The following is an 18,932-nucleotide window of genomic DNA, read 5'->3' as shown; positions in this document are numbered from 1 at the left end:
TGGATGGTTGTCACAAACGTATGTGGTTCCTAATGTTTGCGGAATGGTTTATGGCACATAACTCAATGGTTGCTAGGGTGTTTCCAGGTGGGTTAGATGCATTTAGATGGTTGCCAGGAGAGTTACTATGCAGTTAAGCTATTCTGAATGTTTTCTGCAGATGAAATTTAGCTCTGTAGCTAATTCTGGGGCATTGGACTGTCCATTGTCCCTGTCTAATGAACTATTAAATAAAATAAAATAAAATTTTGGGTGGTTTTCAGGGTGTTGCTAAGAATCTATGAGTACTGTTTTGTTAGTATTTGTTTTATGGTTGTTAGAATGTTCTGAGTGGTTGCTAGGGTTATTCTAGACAGTTGCAAGGGTATTCTGAGTGGTTGCTAAGGTGTTCTGAGTGAAGCTGCTCTATGGTTGCGGAGGTTACAAAAGTGTTCTGAGCAGTTGCCATGGGTGGTTGATAGGGATGTAACGATTAACCGCGAGCCGGTTGAAAACTGATTCAAATATATGACGATTCAAATCGGTCGAGATGCTAAACAAACCGCGATTCATTTAGAGGTAGGAGTTAATATGAATGTATGTTTGAAGGGAACTTACTGTCTTTAGAAAAGTTTAGATGGTATTTTTTCTTTTTATAATGCATATTAAAGTTCATAAGTGCAGCATTGCTTTGTTTACAGCCGAAACCAAGGAAATGCTTTAAGCGCCACCTGCTGGCAGAGAGTGTATCTGCGTCTCATTCAGCTAGTCTGCTGTTTCTGTTTCATGCAGATATTTTTGTATGTATAGTTTCACAAAACTGAAGTCAAATCATTCTGTTTTTGCTTACAATTTCGAAATTATACAATCTAATTTAGATTAAAAACTGTTCATGTTGCATGCATGCAGCATCTTTGTTTGGATTGTGATTAAAATGCAGTGGTTGCCTCTAATTTTACATGGAAAGAGCACAGACAAAGCCTAATTTTGTTTATATGAAGAGATATATTTTATTTGTGTTACTTATTTTTTTGATTTGGGGCTTGTTTTAAAATTTCAATTTAGTTTTGTTATTTACATTTACATTATATTTAAATTTAGTCATTTAGCAGACACTTTTATCCAAAACGACTTACAAATGAGGACAATAGAAGCAATCAAAACCAACAAAAGAGCAATAATATGCAAGTGCTATATTAGTATATTATTATAGTGTTATATTTCAATTTCACAAAGAAACGTGGAGCATTTTGTCCAGGCAAAAATAAAAGGACACATTTAATTTATCATTTGTCTTAAATCTCATTTTGTAAAAAAAAAAACGTGAATCGAATCGAATCGTGAAATCAAAATAGTGATTCGATTAGAATCGAATCGTGAGTTGAGTGAATCGTTACATCCCTATAATAAGATGTTATGTGGCTTTTAGCATGCTACTCTACAGTTGCTGAGGTATTCTAGATGGTTGCTAGTGTTCTGGGTCACTTCTATGTACTTTTAGTTTTTTTTTTTTTTAACAAATAGGGTGTTCTAAGTGGTTTCTAGGGTGTTACTATGTGGTATGTGGAATGGTTTATGACTCCACATGATTTAGTGTTGCTTTATGGTTGCTAGAGTGCTCTCTGTAGTTACTAAAGTTATACTAGACAGTTGCAAAAGTATTCTGGGTGGCTTCTTGGGTGTTGCTAATTTGCTCTTAGGATGTTCTGGGTGGTTGCTAAGGTGTTAGGAGTTTGCAAGCACTACTTACAAACAATGCTGTTACCTTGTTGTGCAGAGTCCATTGCTGGCTGCTTGCAGTCTTGTGCTCGATGCCCACTCAGCCCACAGTTATAGCAGGACACATTCCCTGTTTTCTTATGCCCAGAGCTTCCGTTTCCCATCATTCCATGGGGCTGGTACACACCACCCCCTCCCCCTAGAAAACCCTGCACTGGTGGAAGCACAATATTTTGTTGCGAGTCATGTGATAGACTGCTGTTGTAAATAGGTGGGGCCACCAGGGGGTAGGAAAAGGGGGAGGCGGTACCACTTCCTGTAAGGAGGGGGCTGAAATGAAGCAAAGGCCCTAACGTGAATACTGATGTTCCTGAAAACGGATGAGGAAAGTATCCGGCGTAGCTAGCTGGAAGGGCCCCATAGGAGCCACAGTTACCGCTACAACCGCAAGAGCTACAAATGCACAACGAGGAACTGGAGTTAGTGCTGTTTGCTTGCACTGAGGCGTAGCCGCTATTCTCTGTGGATGCTGGGCTAGAACTGGGCGTGACTGCGGATGTACTGTTTACGCAGTAGGTGTTGCCGGGTACTGCCGCCATGGGAACGTTGCTGGTCGTTGCTATAGGAACTCCACTGACAGGCGAGAAGGAGGGTCTGGTGGAGGAACTCGATGACGGGCAGGAGGACAAGGTGGAGAAAGGGTACGATCCTGTGCGTGGAACAGAAGAAGACACTTGTAAGTGTAAGGGTGGGTGAGAAACATGATGGAGGGTGTTAGACGTGGAGGTGAGAGCAGTGCTGGTATCCACCATGAGACCTGGAGGGGAGCGAAGCACTGTGAGGGGCCCATGGGGGACCGACATGTCCTGGTGCCCCGGAGAACCATCAAGATTCAATCCACGGAAGATGTTCTCCAGCCGGACACCTACGGTGACCCCAGACCCCATCGGTTTGGGACGTTCTTCTGAACAGAGAGGGGGTGGACGAGGTTTGCGGGGAGAGTTGAGAACGTGGCCTGGGGAGGGGAGGGGCAAGGATGGTGGGGGCAAACTCATTTGGGAGGGACAGAGGGAGGGATCGTTCTGGACCGGTAGGACTTGGGCAGTGGGACGGCTGGGACCGGTGGATACCACAGGATTGAGGAGAAAGCATGACCGCTCTTTCTCACAAGGATCCAAACCAGACTCTAAACCTGAAAGGAGATATAGACCTAAAATGAAATGACATGCAATTATTTAATAATTATTTCACCTTACATTTTTAGGGTAATGAATGAACCAGAAGCATCACCAACCGCTAATAGGCATTTCAAATATCTCTTTCTTGATCTATGATCTACTTAAATAATATACTGTATACATATTATACTATATATAATATATATAAAATCAATTTTGTGTCAGTGTACTATATGTACAATTATAGTAAAGAATTTAATCTCCATTATAAAAATATTAATAAAAAAAAACATCAGTTCTTACGTCTGTGAGGGTCTTTAACCCGGTCGAAGGAAGTGTCACGTGATAAAGGGGTCATTGGACTGGAAGGAGCACTGGAATAGCCTGAGGAGGAACTGCTGTCCCGTGGAATGGGCAACGAGTTGTTCTCAACGTCTACTCGTAGCTCTTTACATACACACACACACACACACACACACAAAATAATCATAACCTCTTGAATTCATACAAGTATATGGCATATACTATACTTTAAACTTTTGAATATTTTAATTTAGATGCAAATAGTTTAAACATATTCATTCATTATTTTATTTTTCAGAAGTCTGTGTACAGTACCACTTCCAGAGTGTGCGTGTGTCAGGGATCCGATATGACTGGAAGGGCTCACTCTGGCAACCCCACTACATGAAACAGGAAACTGAGACACCACGTATCTCTTCTCCAGCTTCTCTCTGACAAGAAAACAAAAAATATAATTTATTATTTTTTTCATGTACCATTTGATAATAAACAATGGCTGGATCATGAATGTCAAAAGATTTTTTTATAGAACATCATTTCCCAGCAATGACACCTAGATGGCGCTGTGTACAAAAACATCCCAGCACTTACCGCATGTGCATTATTCTGCTAGTGCATCAGTTTGAAGCTTATCATCTATGTAGACTTTGATTTTAGAAACAAAAGTTGGGATGTGAAAAACTACATATTTTTTAAATATAGTCAATGGGTATGATTATGCTGCCTCAGGTTCTAACGGGGCCTTTCAGTTCAGGAAGTTTACAATGTTGAGTAAAAGTAAACACTATTTAAGTTTTATTAGCTAGTGTCAGAGAGAACCATTTTATTAAGAATGAGACGTGAACCAGTATAACCTTTATTGTTGTTTCCGGGCATGGAAAACCTCCCGAGGATTATTTCCTGTTATCTGTTAAGATATCTTAGCTCCCACAGCTCCACCTGAGCAATGGAAACTTGCTGATGTGAGAAATGGAAAAAGAATTAGAATGGTGTGTTTTCACTGAGGAATAGTGACTTGCTCCACTTCCGTGCTGATCTTAAACTCTCGATGCCAAACTCTTAATCTGAAGGAAGTGATCTGCCCTGGAATTGTGGAAACTGACCATTTACCAACATTTAAATAATTGTTGCGACAAATATGGGTTACAGAAATAGTTTGCCCAAAATTGTTCCAAACCTGTATGCTATTATGTTTTATAACTAGGAAAAAAAGTAACTATTTCTTTATATCTACATTAAATAAACTCTACATACAATACTGTTGAACAGTTTGGGGTCAGCATGATTTTTAAAATGTTTTTGAAGTCTCTTAGGCTCACCAAGGCTGCATAGTTGATCAAAAATTAGGGATGCACTATATTATTGGACCATTATTGAAATCTATTTGAAAAACATTGTGCCGATATGCCTTGCCGATAAGAGGAATAGCTCACATGTGCTCAGGGTGTGTTAGCGATAAGATCACGTCAGCAGTTTGGTCATTCTTTAAGGGAACTTTTCCCTGAATGGTGATTATTCACAGTTTTGGATCGTGGATCATTTAATTTGAGAATGCAAGTGCAGAATGACACGTCCGGTGTATGGCAGAGTAAACCAGGGTCTTCAAACTCAGTTCTAGAGGGCTGGTGTCCTGCAGAGTTTAGCTCCAACCCTAATTAAACACACCTGAACCAGCTAATTAAGGTCTTACTAGGCATACAGTAGTAGCGTACAGTAACAGCAGCAGCAGCCACCCCCGGATCCTAATGCCCATTCGTTAAGGCATTTTTATTTATTGAGGGGGAGCTGTAGGCCTACTTGTAATAAAATGAAAAGTAAAATACACAAATAACATTAAGATACTTGTGTTTCTATAAATAAAGCAGTAATTTATGTCATAAAATCACAAATCTGTTTTGATTTAAAGGTCTGAAGCTATTGCTTACATGAATAAAAATCACAAACATGAGACTTGTAAATTGAATAATTTAATATATACAGATTTATTCATTAATATGAAACATATTTTTTCAAATGGATTATGAAAACTTAAATACAAGGAGCTCTAAAAGCTTTTTAGAATATTTACAGCTCTTTTGCTTTAGACCATCTATTAATGTAAAATCCACAAATAAAAGGTTTCAATTGCCTCTAAAAAAAAATATCGGCATATCGGCAAAAGTCGTGCATCCCTATCAAAAATGCAATAAAAACAGATGTCGTGAAATGTTATTACAATTTAAAATAAATGCTTTCTATTCAAATATATTTTACAATGTAATTTATTCCTGTGATACAAAGCTGAATTTTCAGCATCATTACTCCAGTCTTCAGTGTCACATGATCCTTCAGAAATCATTCTAATATGCTGCTCAAGAAACATTTATTATTATTATCAATGTTGAAAACACAGAAACTTACAGACCCCAAACCTTCGAATGGTAGTCTGTGTATATTATAATTTACTGACCTTTTACATATTTTTCAGCTTTTGAGTAAAAAATTGAAAATCCAGAGTGATTTACTAAATAGTCTTATTCACTATTGATTAGGCACTAAATGAGCTAACCAGTGTCACTGTCATCCTTTATAGCGCAAACACAGTTCCTGTCTATGCTAATTAGGTTAATTATTGATTGTACCTATTCACAACACTCTTTTACCTGGCATATTTAACAAAGCGCTATTTATACCCATGGGAAGTAGATGGTAAACTGAATTTTATGCAGAGATGTTTGAGTACATTTTTCATTTATCATGGCAGAAGTAATTTCCTTTAAAGAACTCCTGAATGTTTCTGAGGTTATTTATGGCATGATGCATGCAGATCAAACATACTGGTGTCAGAATTTAAGCACAAATCACACTCACTTCTGAAGCTCCAGCTGAGTCTTTAGTTTCTTCTTGGCCCCCTGAGTGAGGTCGTACTTGTTGAGATCCTCTTCTGTGAGAGCAAGGAACTGAGAAAGTGAATAAGGAGATCATAATTTAGATAAGTTGTAGTGGGAGAGATATGTCAGGAAGGAAATATGTATTTCTTGGCTGCAATATCTGAAATCTGTTCCCTAAACATCTCTTCCAATCATTTTAATCACTTATCTGAGAGGACGACTCTCATACCAAGGGAAAGAGCCACTTTAAGTCATGTACCTCCTCCATGGTTAGCTGTTTGAAGACAGGGTAGTATTTATGCAACCGTAGTTTACGAAGCCAGTCCAGGATACCGTTCTGCTCCGGGCTGGGCTGCTGGGACTGGGGTTGGGGTGCGGGGTTTGTGAGGTGCATCTGTGGTGGACTGCGCTCCCCCATGGCAGTGCCGGGGAGGATGGCCACCGCTGTCTGAGGGGGGAGAGGGGGCAGGTGTGCAGGGGAGCTCTGCAGGAGGGGCGCATGGACGCTTAGGACAGGCTGGATGCTGGCGACACCACAAATGGGCCTGGGACAGAGTGAGAGAGGGTTTATGGATGGAGAGAAGAGAGATGTGAGAGTGTTTGTGTTGAGGGGTTGTTAAACTCACCTCGCTCCCCTATACTGAAGCAGACAGCCCAGATCTGCAAAACATGGAAGTGATAAAGTGTGATTAAGAAATATAGCTTGATTTGACATGACATGCCATGGGTGAATTTGTTTAAACAAAATGATACCTATTTAGGACCATTAAAATGTTTTAAAAAATGAAGTATTTTCAGAACAATTAAGAACTTCATCAAAAACACAGTAAAAACAGTAATATTGTGAAATGTTATTACAATTTAAAATCATTTTAATATATTTAAAATTTTAAATTTCAGCATCCATTGCTCTAAGTCTACAAAGTGTGATTAGGAAATATAGCTTGATTTGACATGAAAAGATTCAACTGAATGGTTGAATATTACAGAAACATATAACAGAAATAATAAAAATTAAGAATATAAAATTCATTTGAATAATACAAACATAAAAACAATTAACATATAATTTACATAAACAAAATGACTCCTGCTTAGGACCATTAAGATTTCTTTCAGTTCTTTAAATTGAAATAGTTTTTTAATTTAATATAAAATTCATTTACAATTGTTTTATTTATTAAAAAAATATAGAAATATAATTTTTATAAACAAAATGATCCCTATTTAGGAATATATTTTCCAGATAATTAAGCATATCCCCAACCACCACCACCTCCCGAATTAATATGTTGTTCATAATGCAGTAATGATGGAGAATTTTTTTTAATAAGAATTGGAGGAGGGGGTTATGTCATAAAAATAATGTTAAAATGCAAATTAAAAAAAATGTCTTTCTCTCTTCTTTAGGCAAAATGTTATTTCTTATTTCTCCCTTTGATTTTGAGGTGAAGTATGAAGAACCTGGGCATGTTTTTGACAGGTTTTGTGAACGTCAATTAAATCTTGGTCTGATATTTTCAAATAAAAGGACCAGACTCTTTTATTTCCCTCTTCCCATGACTTATCTCATCCTCACTTACACTTCTTTCCCCCATGAGCCCAATTCAAGAGTACGGCTATGAAACTGATGTTTCAAAGCTATTAAAGTGGTACAGTCCCAGCTCTGCTCCAGATGGACCACTTGCACTGATGTTATTCCAGTTACAGGCTATTGAGTTGTAAACAACTAATATTAATAATAATAGTGTCCACAAGAATTTGTTTGTTTATTGCAGAGCCCTCTCTTATTGTATTTGATGGCTAAAAATTACATTTTGACTGAAAAATACAGCTGCAATAACTTACCTACAATACAAATTATCGAGTAATAATCCAAGGGGGTTTCCGTCCCTTCCCCCAGCACTACAAATAACATCACAGACTCACATCTAGGTTCTAGGCCTTTCGGCCTATTAATAGTTTCCCAAGATGAGGTCACTTCTGAAGCCTCCCAGCACAAGCAGGTCAAATCAAATCCCCACTGAGCTGAAACAAACTCCCCATTTCCCCAAGAGATGGTGTGGTCCAGAAACAAACGTCTATGGTGATGCGTCAGGGACGAACCATTGCGAGAGAGGAATAAGGGGCTTACTTGTGCTAGTAGGGAGCTGAGGTGCAGATGAAGTGCTGAAGAAGAAACGGACTTTGTCATGTTTGAGAACTTGAGGCGGAAGAGAGGTCAAGCATCTGTGGAGTTGAGGAAAAATTCACAAATTTAATTAAATTTTTATTAGGTATTGATATAGCAAAAACAAAGTCTGGGTGATCTAACAAAATAAATAAATTAATAATTTTATATATACACTACCGCTCAAAAGTTTGGGATCAGTAAGGCTTGTAATGTTTTTTTAAAGAAGTCTCTTATGCAAAAGTATCGCAGTTTCCAAAAAAAAAATAAAATTTGGCAGCACAACTTAAATCAGCATAATAGAATGATTTCTGAAGGATCCTGTGACACTTTAGACTGGAGTAATGGCTGATGGAAATTCAGCATGGCATCACAGAAATAAATTATATTTTAAAGTATATTAAAATAGAAACCATTATTTTATATTGTAATAACATTTTGCACGATTACTGTTTTTTAAAAATATTTTTGATCAAATAAATACAGCCTTGATGAGTATAAGAGACTTTTTAAAAAAACTGATTTTTAAACTTACTGATCCCAAACTTTTGAGCGGTAGTGTCAGTGTATATATATATATATATATATATATATATATATATACTGTATATATATAACAGTATTGATTAATAAACATTTCCCAACATATATTTTTAATACATTAAAAATGCCACTCAACAAATGAATTTTAAAACAGTCTGTCTACAGATATTTTGTAAACGTTCCAATTTATAACCCAGCCCTAGTAAAAGCACAGTATAACTGAGAATTCATGTATCTGTCTGCGCATTTTGTGATTCATAAGCAGAAATACCGAGGATCTAATTCATGAGTGGAATCAAGTCCAGGCATTTGGGGCAGAAGTTTCTCTAGACATTCATCGGGAAAGAGCTGAGAGAGCTGAAGAGAGAGACAACAGAGACACGGCATGGTTTCATAACATTACAAATTGTCAGCACTCATCAATGAACACATTCACTGGTTCTCAACATCACAGCACTGATTATTCTACACAGTCAAATCATTTTTCCACTACACAACTTTCCAGTGAGTCCAGTTGCAGTTGAGAAATTGAGATGAATGGAAATGTTAACATTTATTACAGACCACTTTAGTAGTTTATTTTTAAGACTTTTCATCTCAACACACTAGCTCAACATTTCTCACATTCATGAAATGCAACACACATGACTGTCACTCACCTGGGAGATAAACTCCACCACTTCCTGAGGGGTTTTGCTGACAGTCGACAAAGTGCAGTCGGACCACAAGGCCTTTGATCAAGAGAAAAGTATGACAAAAATATAACATGACAAGAACATTTTACATTTTGGCTACAATTGTTCTGTAAAATTATGACATAACTACCAAAAAGACCTGCTTTTTATGGAGATACAATACAGAACAACACATATAGATACAATATGCAGGAGATTTTGTTCAAATTTTCAGATTTATGTAAAACTCACCTCCAGGATGTATTCTGTTGATTTGTCTGATTTGGGTGCAACTCCCCTTAGTTCAATTCTTTCAACATACTCTGAAAAAAAGACAAAAAAGGCAAGCATCATGGGTGTAAAGATTTAAATCTGTTGGTTTACAGAAGACTTTTTCATTGTTACAAAAAAAATATATTTCACTGTTTTCTTTTACTTACTATTCATCAAAGAATCCTGAAAAAGTTTATCATATAAAGCAGCACAATTGTTTTCAACATTGATAATCAGAGGCGTCATGCCCATTCAAAGTGAGGGGGCACGTGCCCCCTCAGATTTTTGAGGCAAGTGGATTTTGAATGCAGCTTCCAAAAGACAAAAAATAGCCGATTAATATTTTCTATATTTAATACAATCACACCGGCGTGATTGGAACGTTCAGTGCGTCATATCATCAGCTGCTAAATTCAAATCTGCGCTCGCTGGCTGGCGCTGAGCCAGATACAGACGCGTTTTTACAGCGCTACGCATTATAACCAATCACACACGATGCTGTTGAGCTTATGAATACAATGACCAATCAGAGGTGTTCAGATGAGTCATCGCTAAAATGCCTGTTTTCTTCACTCGCTCGCTGTCTGAATACCTCTTTCTGGCGAATTCTCTCGTCAGAAACAACAAAGTGCAAATGTCTGTAAGATATTCATTTAATAGTGTAAACAGCTTTTTGAGAGTGCTTGAACTACTGTAGACTGTCAGTGAAAATGTTCTTTGATAATGTAAATGTTCTTTGCTCTCTTTCTGTACAATGAAAGTGTTATGATTAGTAGCCTAACTTGCAATGTTTTTATTCACATTAACTTTCAATGTTAAATTCACATTAAATATAAACTCAGTCTTATTAAAAATATGCTATGGCGTGACACCCACAACAGTCAGGTTTTTTTATGCATAGTTAATAGATTACATTATTAGGTTACTTTGACCATCATAGATCAAAATAATCTATAAAGGTGAGAAGAAAACGAATCGTTTGACAGAGGCGGGGCATAGAGGACCTACAATAATGTACAGTATTTGAAAAATACTGTGTTTTTTGAACATTAAAGCATGTCAACATATTCTGTTACACCAAATACACAAAATAATGATCTTTAAAAAAGCATCATATGACCCCTTTAAGTAAACAGACAGGTTTGTATGCATAGATAATAGATTACATTATTAGGTTACTTTGACCATCGCCCACTATAGATCAACATAATCTATAAAGGTGAGAATCAAGATATTTCATGATATAGTTAATGCGTTTGGGGATGTTTCGAATAAAAAGGAAAAAATAAATAAAACATAAGTGCTGTTGTGGCTGCTGTGTGTCACATGACGATGTTCAGTATTGGCTTCTCTGAAATTGGACCTGAAATACTCTGAAAATAGTCTGTAGGCACAAAGTTTATTACTGTAGCCTGCATATGAAATTATACTCGCTATAAAGATTTGCCCTAAAATGCTGGATTGTTTCACTTTTGCATTCCACACAACAAAACTTGGTTGCATTTACCCCAAATGACTGAATGAGTTACATTCACTCCTCAAGCCTTGAATAAGAATTAGATACATACTCTCCAAAATGTATTATGGTAGTATTATCACAGACTGTTTGGATTCTATAAGAGGAGAGGAGTATGTGAGAAAATCCTCCAGAACTTAATAACCTCTCAGACGGTTTCTGGCAGGTTAGAACTCGTTTGAGCATATTTAGCTAAAAGGAAGAACCTGGGAAGCGAGAATTTGAGCCTCCAGGCAATTCATTTCACAACATATTTTGATGGCAAACCAGTGACTTTACCGCTTTGAGATGAAGTTCAAAACAGAGTAAGGTCAATCGTGAGCAAGAGCACTGAAAATAAGGAGGGACAAAAGACTATATTAGTACTAGATCTTTTTTGTTTGTTTGTTTGTTATATACTGCTGTTCAAAAGTTTGGGGTCAGTAAGATTTTCATAGATTTTTTTTTTACGAGTGACGAGTGATGAGTGACGTGACATGTGGCCAAGTATGGTGACCCATACTTGGAATTAGTGCTCTGCATTTACCCATCCAAAGTGCACACACACAGCAGTGAACACACACACCGTGAACACACACCCGGAGCAGTGGGCAGCCATTTATGCTGCGGCGCCCGGGGAGCAGTTGGGGGTTCGGTGCCTTGGTCGTGGTATTGAAGGTGGGAGAGAGCGCTGTACATTCACTCCCCCCACCTACAACCCCTGCCGGTACGAGACTCGAACCCACAACCTTTGGGTTATGAGTCCGACTCTCTAACCATTAGGCCACGACTTCCCCCTTTTTAAAGATATGATATCCTTTTATTCAGCAAGGACACATTTAATCGATCAAAAGTGACAATAAAGACATCTATAATCACATTTCAAATAAATACTGTTCTTTTGAACTTTCTATTCATCAAAAAATCTTGAAAAGTAGCACAGCTGTTTTCAGCATTGATAATAACAAATGTTTCCTGAGCAGCAAATCAGAAATTTAGAATGATTTCTGAAGGATCACGTGACACTGAACACTGGAGTAATGATGCTGAAAATTCAGCTTTGCATCACAGAAATACACTTAATATAAAATATATTTAAATAGAAAACCGTTCTTTTAAATTGTAATAATTTTTCATAATATTGCTGTTTTTACAGCATTTTTTAACCAAGTAAAAGTTGCCTTGGTGAGCATAAGAGACTTCTTTAAAAAAAAATTTTTTTTTAATCTTACCAACCCCAAACTTTTGAACGGTAAGTGTATGTGACATTCATATACAGCAAGTCTGTCTCAAGAGTCCAGCTGAAGTGTGTTCATTTGCACACACGCGCACCCACACGAGTGAGCAGAAACACATCCGGAGTCTGCTCACCATAAACATGGCCGAACTTGTTAAATATACCCTGCAGAGTCAGCACTTCCTGTAGTGTGTGTGTGTGTGTGTGTGTGTGTGTGTGGAGAGAGAAAGAAGGCTGAATGGAATTCTGTGAGTTCAATGCATGATATCAAAAGATCGGAGAGCAGTAGATCGCCTCCAATGCTTTCATTCATTGAGATTAATATTTTAGCCATTTTTTTTAATAGATGCTAAGATTGAGCAACTACTAACAACAACAGAAAAAATAGTAAGTCATACAGTTTTGGAGTGACTTGAAGGTTAGTCAACAATCACAGAATTTCCTTGTTTTCTTTATTAGTGGTGCACCGACACACTGACTTTATAGCTCTTTAGCAGCCTCATCTCTTTCCTCATCTCCAGCAGGCAAGTGTGAGCTCATCTGGAATGTTCCGGAGAGGAGGAGGCCTTTCCCTTCAGCAAAGAGAGATGCCTGCCTGCTCCTCCCAAATCACCCACCAAACCCCTCATTACACCACTGTGTGTTATTATATGTGTGTGTGTGCGCGCCGCAGAGTGAAAGTGAACCACAAACCCAGAGAGAGGTCACCGCCAGAGGAGGAAGAGATTTGTAAAGTGGTTTGACACAACAATCACACAGTGCAGACGAACAAAGACGAATGTGTGAAGTACAAACGGGATGAGATGCAAAGCATCTTTCGTCTGGAAGAAAAAAAAAATCATTTTAAGAACATTTGCTCATCTGCAATATGTCACTAAAGCCGGGAACACACTACACGACTAACATGCCGATTATGAATGTAATTTGTTCTTGAGGACTGATCGTGCCCAGTCGGCCAGGGTCTGTTCCAGTTGGGCTCAGTCGCTGTTTGCAGTCGGCAGAAAAAGTTGTAGTGTGTGGTGTCTAAAGATTATAATCGTAGAATTCAAGAACGTCGTTGCCAGTCTTTTTCACAAAGATTTTTTTAAACGTGTTTAATATCTGCGACTGACGCCAGCGATTGTATGCAGCTATGCAGTGGAGATGCGCTCACTGTCAAACATCATTCAGCGTTAATTTTGTCAAATATTTTTTCTTGTTTACACATTTGTTGGGATGTTATCATTGCAAGTTAAATAGTTTTAGACTTTTTCTGTGGTCGAAGAAAGAAAAATAAAGAATGACAGTTATTTCTCTCATTTTAAAGATATTATCAAGAATTATTTAATTCGATCTGCAGTCTAATAAAAGTTAAGAAAAAATAGAATTAGCAAATAGGCCTATCTATAGACTACAGGCTAATTCATTTTTTCTTAACTTTTACGTAAAATTCGTTATGTATATTTAAATCAACTTCACAATGAATAATGAATATACAAAGAATATGTATAAAGAATATACAAGAAGAATGAATAAAGAATATACAAATAGCTTCTTAAAAATGAATTTTTCATTAAAAAAAAAAAAACAAAGCAGAATATAATCCATTTAAATAATTCATGAAACACAAAAGGCCCACATGAAACAATGCACAAAACATGAAAATCCTGTAGACAACAGAAAGGCAAAATGGTTTTAATAACAGTTGTTTTAAATTATAATAATATACAACCCAAAACTTTTGCATGGTAGTGTATATCATGCTCAATTTGTTCAACCAATTTAAACTAACCAAATACTAACACTAACAAAGAAATTCATATAAACTATATTTCATTTTCCAGAATGATCCAATCTACCCAAAATTTCTAAGTCAATAATGATTTTAATAAAGTTTGAAAACAATATAATGGACATCTGGTGCTCAGAGAAATGTATCTTACACTCTAAAAAATGCTGGGTTGTTTCAACCCAACTTTGGGTCAAATATGGACTAACCCAACCGTTGGGTTAAATTTTTACATTACATTTTTAACCCAAAAGTTGGGTTAGTCCATATTTGACCCAAAGTTGGGTTGAAACAACCCAGAATTTTTTAGAGTGTAGCTTAGAGAAATATGTGTAATCTGCTGAGGAAAAATCTACTATAAATATTAAAGAAAAATATAAGCATAATTAGTCCAAATTAATTATCTAAATATTTGTGTTTTGTCACAAAACGTTCGAGTGATGGTGTTGAATTTCTTTGAATTGCAAATGAGTACTTTCCTCTTCCTGTCATTCCAATTCAAAGTCAACATCCTGTCAGGCCAATTCAAGCATCCTGAAATCACTCATGAAAAGTCATGACTCAGGAGGAGGAACTTGATATTTTCTTAGAAAACTCCAGGATGGGTTGCCGTAACACTCAATCGTACCATACAAAATAACTATTTGGACTGGTTCAGTTGTGTAAATGATGTTTGTCATTTTATGTACCAAAGCTGAACAGGATTGCGATCTCTGTAGCTCTTTTTAAATCGGAGAGGATATCTGAAGTACTGTTGATTTATCTAGAAAGTCTAAGTCTTTCATGTAGGTGCCCCAGGCAAGGGTACGACAAATTTTAGTTACAGTATTCAACAAATGTCAAAATAAATGATCGGTATGATGAAAAAATAATATAAAAGAATCACAGGCACTGAATGGTATTTTAGTTTTCAAGGAATAGTTCACCTAAAAATAAAAATTTGCTGAAAATTATCATCACCCCCAAGCCTTCCAAATTTAGTTTGTTTCCTCATTGGACAGATTTGTTTCTTCATTACATCACTTGCTCACCAGTGGATCCTCTGCAGTGAATGGGTGCCGTCAGAATGAGAGTCTAAACAGTTGTTAAAACATCACAATAATCCACAAGTAATCCACACGACTCCAGTCCATTAATTAACGTCTTGTAAAGCGAAAAGCTGCATGTTTAAAAAAAAATAATCCATCATTAAGGTTTTATAAGTCCATAATCCATAATAACACTTAGTTCATAATAACACAAGTCCCCGTTTTCCTCCCACATCAAAATCCACACAAATATTTGTTTAGAACTGTTTTGGGTTGTTTTCCAAATGTTACTTGATCTGTGCATATTTCTCTACTGATTCAGACGAGACAACTTTTTCACTGGACAAAGCAATATTATGGATAGAGAATAGGGGTGGGCGATCTTCCCAAAATATCATATCACGAACTTGTCACACAAAATCACAATCCACGATCTGAATCGCGATCCTCCCAATTTTGAGATGTATTATTAAGAATATACAGAGTGGAACATGCCTATGACTTACCTATTTGAACAATTTAAAACACAGTATTGCATTAAACAAACAAAATTGACATTAAAGTCTGAGTTAAACTATCACTGTATGAATCAAATATATGTTGCTTCTTATTAAAGTTATAACGTGATTCATTCAAGAGCAGTGAGTGATTTTCTCTGTCTTTTGTTGTTTGATTAACATTAATGACACAGACAGCAGTAGGTTTATTAGGCTGCTGTCTCTTTAAAGGGATACTCCACCCCAAAATGAAAATTTTGTCATTAATCACTTACTGACTTACTTACTTGATAGTGTAATTTACTTGGCAGTCAATCGGACAGTCACAAGCCTCCCGGTTTTCATCCAAAATATCTTAAATTGTGTTCCAAAGAAGAACGAAGCTTTTAGGGGTTTGGAACAACATGGGGGTAAGTGATTAATGACAAAATTTTCATTTTGGGGTGGAGTATCCCTTTAAGACTGAATGCACGGATCTAATATACTGACACGCATCTGATTTCTTTCCCAATTATTTATGTTCACTTAAGACTTAACTGACTGTCTTTATGTAAATACTCGCCAAGACAGACATTTTGACATATTATTGTGTATATTTGACCATTTAGGCCTATGCGCGTGCCTGAAACTCCACATTCTATGCTTGTTCGTGTGAGCTCCATCTGAGCGCGTGCACAGAACGCACCTGGAGAGCAGTCTCTTACGCAGTTAATGCGCTTTTAATAACTCTTTTTAAAATAAAGTATGTCCCACAGTAGACTGCATTTTACGACAGTCACATTGCATGATTGGACTGATTTGGACGTTAAGTTTATGAGAGGTGAAAGCTTACCGCTTGAAATGATTGGAACAGCTTGCGGCACAAATCGAAACTAAAATTTGATTCATTGCAGTACTACTGCCAGCTCACTTTGAGTTGTTTTTTTAAATACGTCACCATGCATTAAAGACACATGATAGAGCCGTGTGATATAATTTGACCAGCCACAGTCATCTAATAGGCAGTCATTGCTGAAGTTTTAACATTATTATGAGGACATAAAAGGTCACGATCTCTACGGTTCACTTGAAAAGTAGATCGTAGACGCCTTCGAGATCGATCTCGATATAAAATCGACAGATCGCCCACCCCTAATAGAGAACTAGTATTTTAGCCAGAAGCAACCGTTTAAACGTTTAAAAGTTAAAAACATCCTAATGATGGTTGGAAACATGCAGCTTTTTACGTCACAAGACATTAATTGATGGACTGGAGTCGTACATTTTCTGCAAATGTTCATTTTAGGGTGAACTACTCCTTTAAAGTACATTTATGATAATGCTCTTTTGAATTCTGCTTCAACTTCTCACTGTATTTAAACAAACAAACCTGTCTCTCACACACAATTCTGTACTTTTTTAATACATTCACATACACATACCTTACTCTCTACGCTCTGTATACTTCAGATGCCCCAGGGCTTGCAGTTGCCACAAACCTGATGCCAGGCCAGCTAATCCAAGTATTTCTCCCATTCTTACAGCTCTAGTTACCCACCAAGCATTATACTACACATATACAAAAACAATGACAACTCTACACACAGACATACGCACAAAAACAGACAAGCAGATCTATAGTCATGGATGCTGTCATCCATTTCAACATTAACTCGACAAACAGCCAAACTCAGCAGAACTTCTGGGAATTTCAAAGGACTTGGAAAATGTATTTGTTATCATTGTGAGATCCTGTGAAGTGCCCCTCTGAAGAACAGCTGTTTCAACCATTTTTGATCCGACTCGTGTACATATAAACCTCATAGTTTGATTATGTTAGATTAAAGCCAGTATTTCTTAGATTTACATGTGTAAATGAAGCCTTGTGATTTGTTTTGCTAATGAATGCATGTGTGTGTGAGGGTGTTGACGGATGGCTAAAGCTTGTGCTGAAGGTATGCGATGATGCCCATGAGGTAATGTAGTGAAGCAGCATTAAATTACCAGCAGACAAAACAATAGCCTGTCTCTGCTCTGTCCGACCTGCTGCGTCGTCAAACAGCACTTGATTCGAATGGCCAGTGCCTCCAGCACACCCACTGAGCACAAAACCCTTCCTGAATGCACATTTCCATTATGTTATGGTATAGATATGCAATTTATGGAACACTTCAACCCCCATTGCTCTGAGGTCATAAGAATACACATCCAACCATATCTTTAGCTGCAGGCATCTTAGTTTATCGCTGAGCTTTTGCATATATATATATATATATATATATATATATATATATATGTATGTGAAGAGTTCATTTGCAAAAATCGTCTGAAGGAGTTTCGTCAAAGCTGACTAAAAATGATCGAGGATGGATCATTTTGACAAACGGGATGAACCCATGATATCTTTGGGGCGTAAAAGGAAAATAAAAGCTGAAACTTTTTCAAAGAACCTTGCTAAAGCAGCACATTACATGAGGGAAAAGCTCCCTGTATATATATATATATATGTATGTGAAGAGTTCATTTGCAAAAATCGTCTGAAGGAGTTTCGTCAAAGCTGACTAAAAATGATCGAGGATGGATCATTTTGACAAACGGGATGAACCCATGATATCTTTGGGGCGTAAAAGGAAAATAAAAGCTGAAACTTTTTCAAAGAACCTTGCTAAAGCAGCACGTTACAGTGGTGAGGGAAAAGCTCCCTGTATTGCATGTAATCACAACAAAAAAGTTTGTCAGGCATCTACATTGAAGAGATTACAAAGATTAACCGAGTGTTATCTGCTTTTGCCAAAAAAGGACTGTTGGAGTTATCTGCTTTGCTAAAAAACAAACTTTTAATATATAAAAAAACATACTTTCAATGAACTTTAATTTTGTAAGTTACCTGTATTTTTTGAGTTTTTATTATTTAATTAAAACAACCCAACTGCAGTTTGATTGATATTACTTGGAATGCACAATAATAAAAAAAAAACATGATTTATAAAAATTCATAAAATCAGAGTTATCTGTTTTTATTTAATCGGAGTTAACTCTTTATTTAATTAATATTTAAAATGGTTGTAATTCATGTTTAAAAAATGTAGTTATATGTATTTACATTTACAAAAAAATATGTGTGTGCGCATGGAAATAAATGTATTAAATGTATATATATTAGTGATGCGCGGATGAGCTAAAACGTCACCCGAATCCGCAGCTTCAAATAAATTATCC

At 36.8% G+C, this 18,932-nt stretch overlaps 1 protein-coding gene across 1 annotated transcript in view; it reads right to left on the bottom strand.

Moving 5' to 3' along the window:
• LOC107701555 (zinc finger CCHC domain-containing protein 14-like) overlaps positions 1 to 18,932 on the bottom strand; it is a 31,157-nt gene that overhangs the window by 2,441 nt on the left and 9,784 nt on the right. The window contains exons 3-12 of the mRNA XM_016503598.1: positions 9,689 to 9,759; positions 9,422 to 9,493; positions 9,034 to 9,119; positions 8,184 to 8,278; positions 6,676 to 6,709; positions 6,309 to 6,594; positions 6,030 to 6,118; positions 3,495 to 3,610; positions 3,180 to 3,323; positions 1,745 to 2,890 (exon numbers count right to left, since the gene is read on the bottom strand). Of these exons, the coding sequence (XP_016359084.1) occupies positions 1,745 to 2,890; positions 3,180 to 3,323; positions 3,495 to 3,610; positions 6,030 to 6,118; positions 6,309 to 6,594; positions 6,676 to 6,709; positions 8,184 to 8,278; positions 9,034 to 9,119; positions 9,422 to 9,493; positions 9,689 to 9,759 (2,139 nt within the window). The remainder of the gene's footprint in view (positions 1 to 1,744; positions 2,891 to 3,179; positions 3,324 to 3,494; positions 3,611 to 6,029; positions 6,119 to 6,308; positions 6,595 to 6,675; positions 6,710 to 8,183; positions 8,279 to 9,033; positions 9,120 to 9,421; positions 9,494 to 9,688; positions 9,760 to 18,932) is intronic.

Source organism: Sinocyclocheilus anshuiensis, unplaced genomic scaffold (genome assembly GCF_001515605.1).
Source record: "Sinocyclocheilus anshuiensis isolate Anshui unplaced genomic scaffold, SAMN03320099.WGS_v1.1 scaffold729, whole genome shotgun sequence".
In the NCBI taxonomy this organism is placed as follows: domain Eukaryota; kingdom Metazoa; phylum Chordata; class Actinopteri; order Cypriniformes; family Cyprinidae; genus Sinocyclocheilus; species Sinocyclocheilus anshuiensis.
This window is presented reverse-complemented; position numbering and strand designations above follow the sequence as displayed.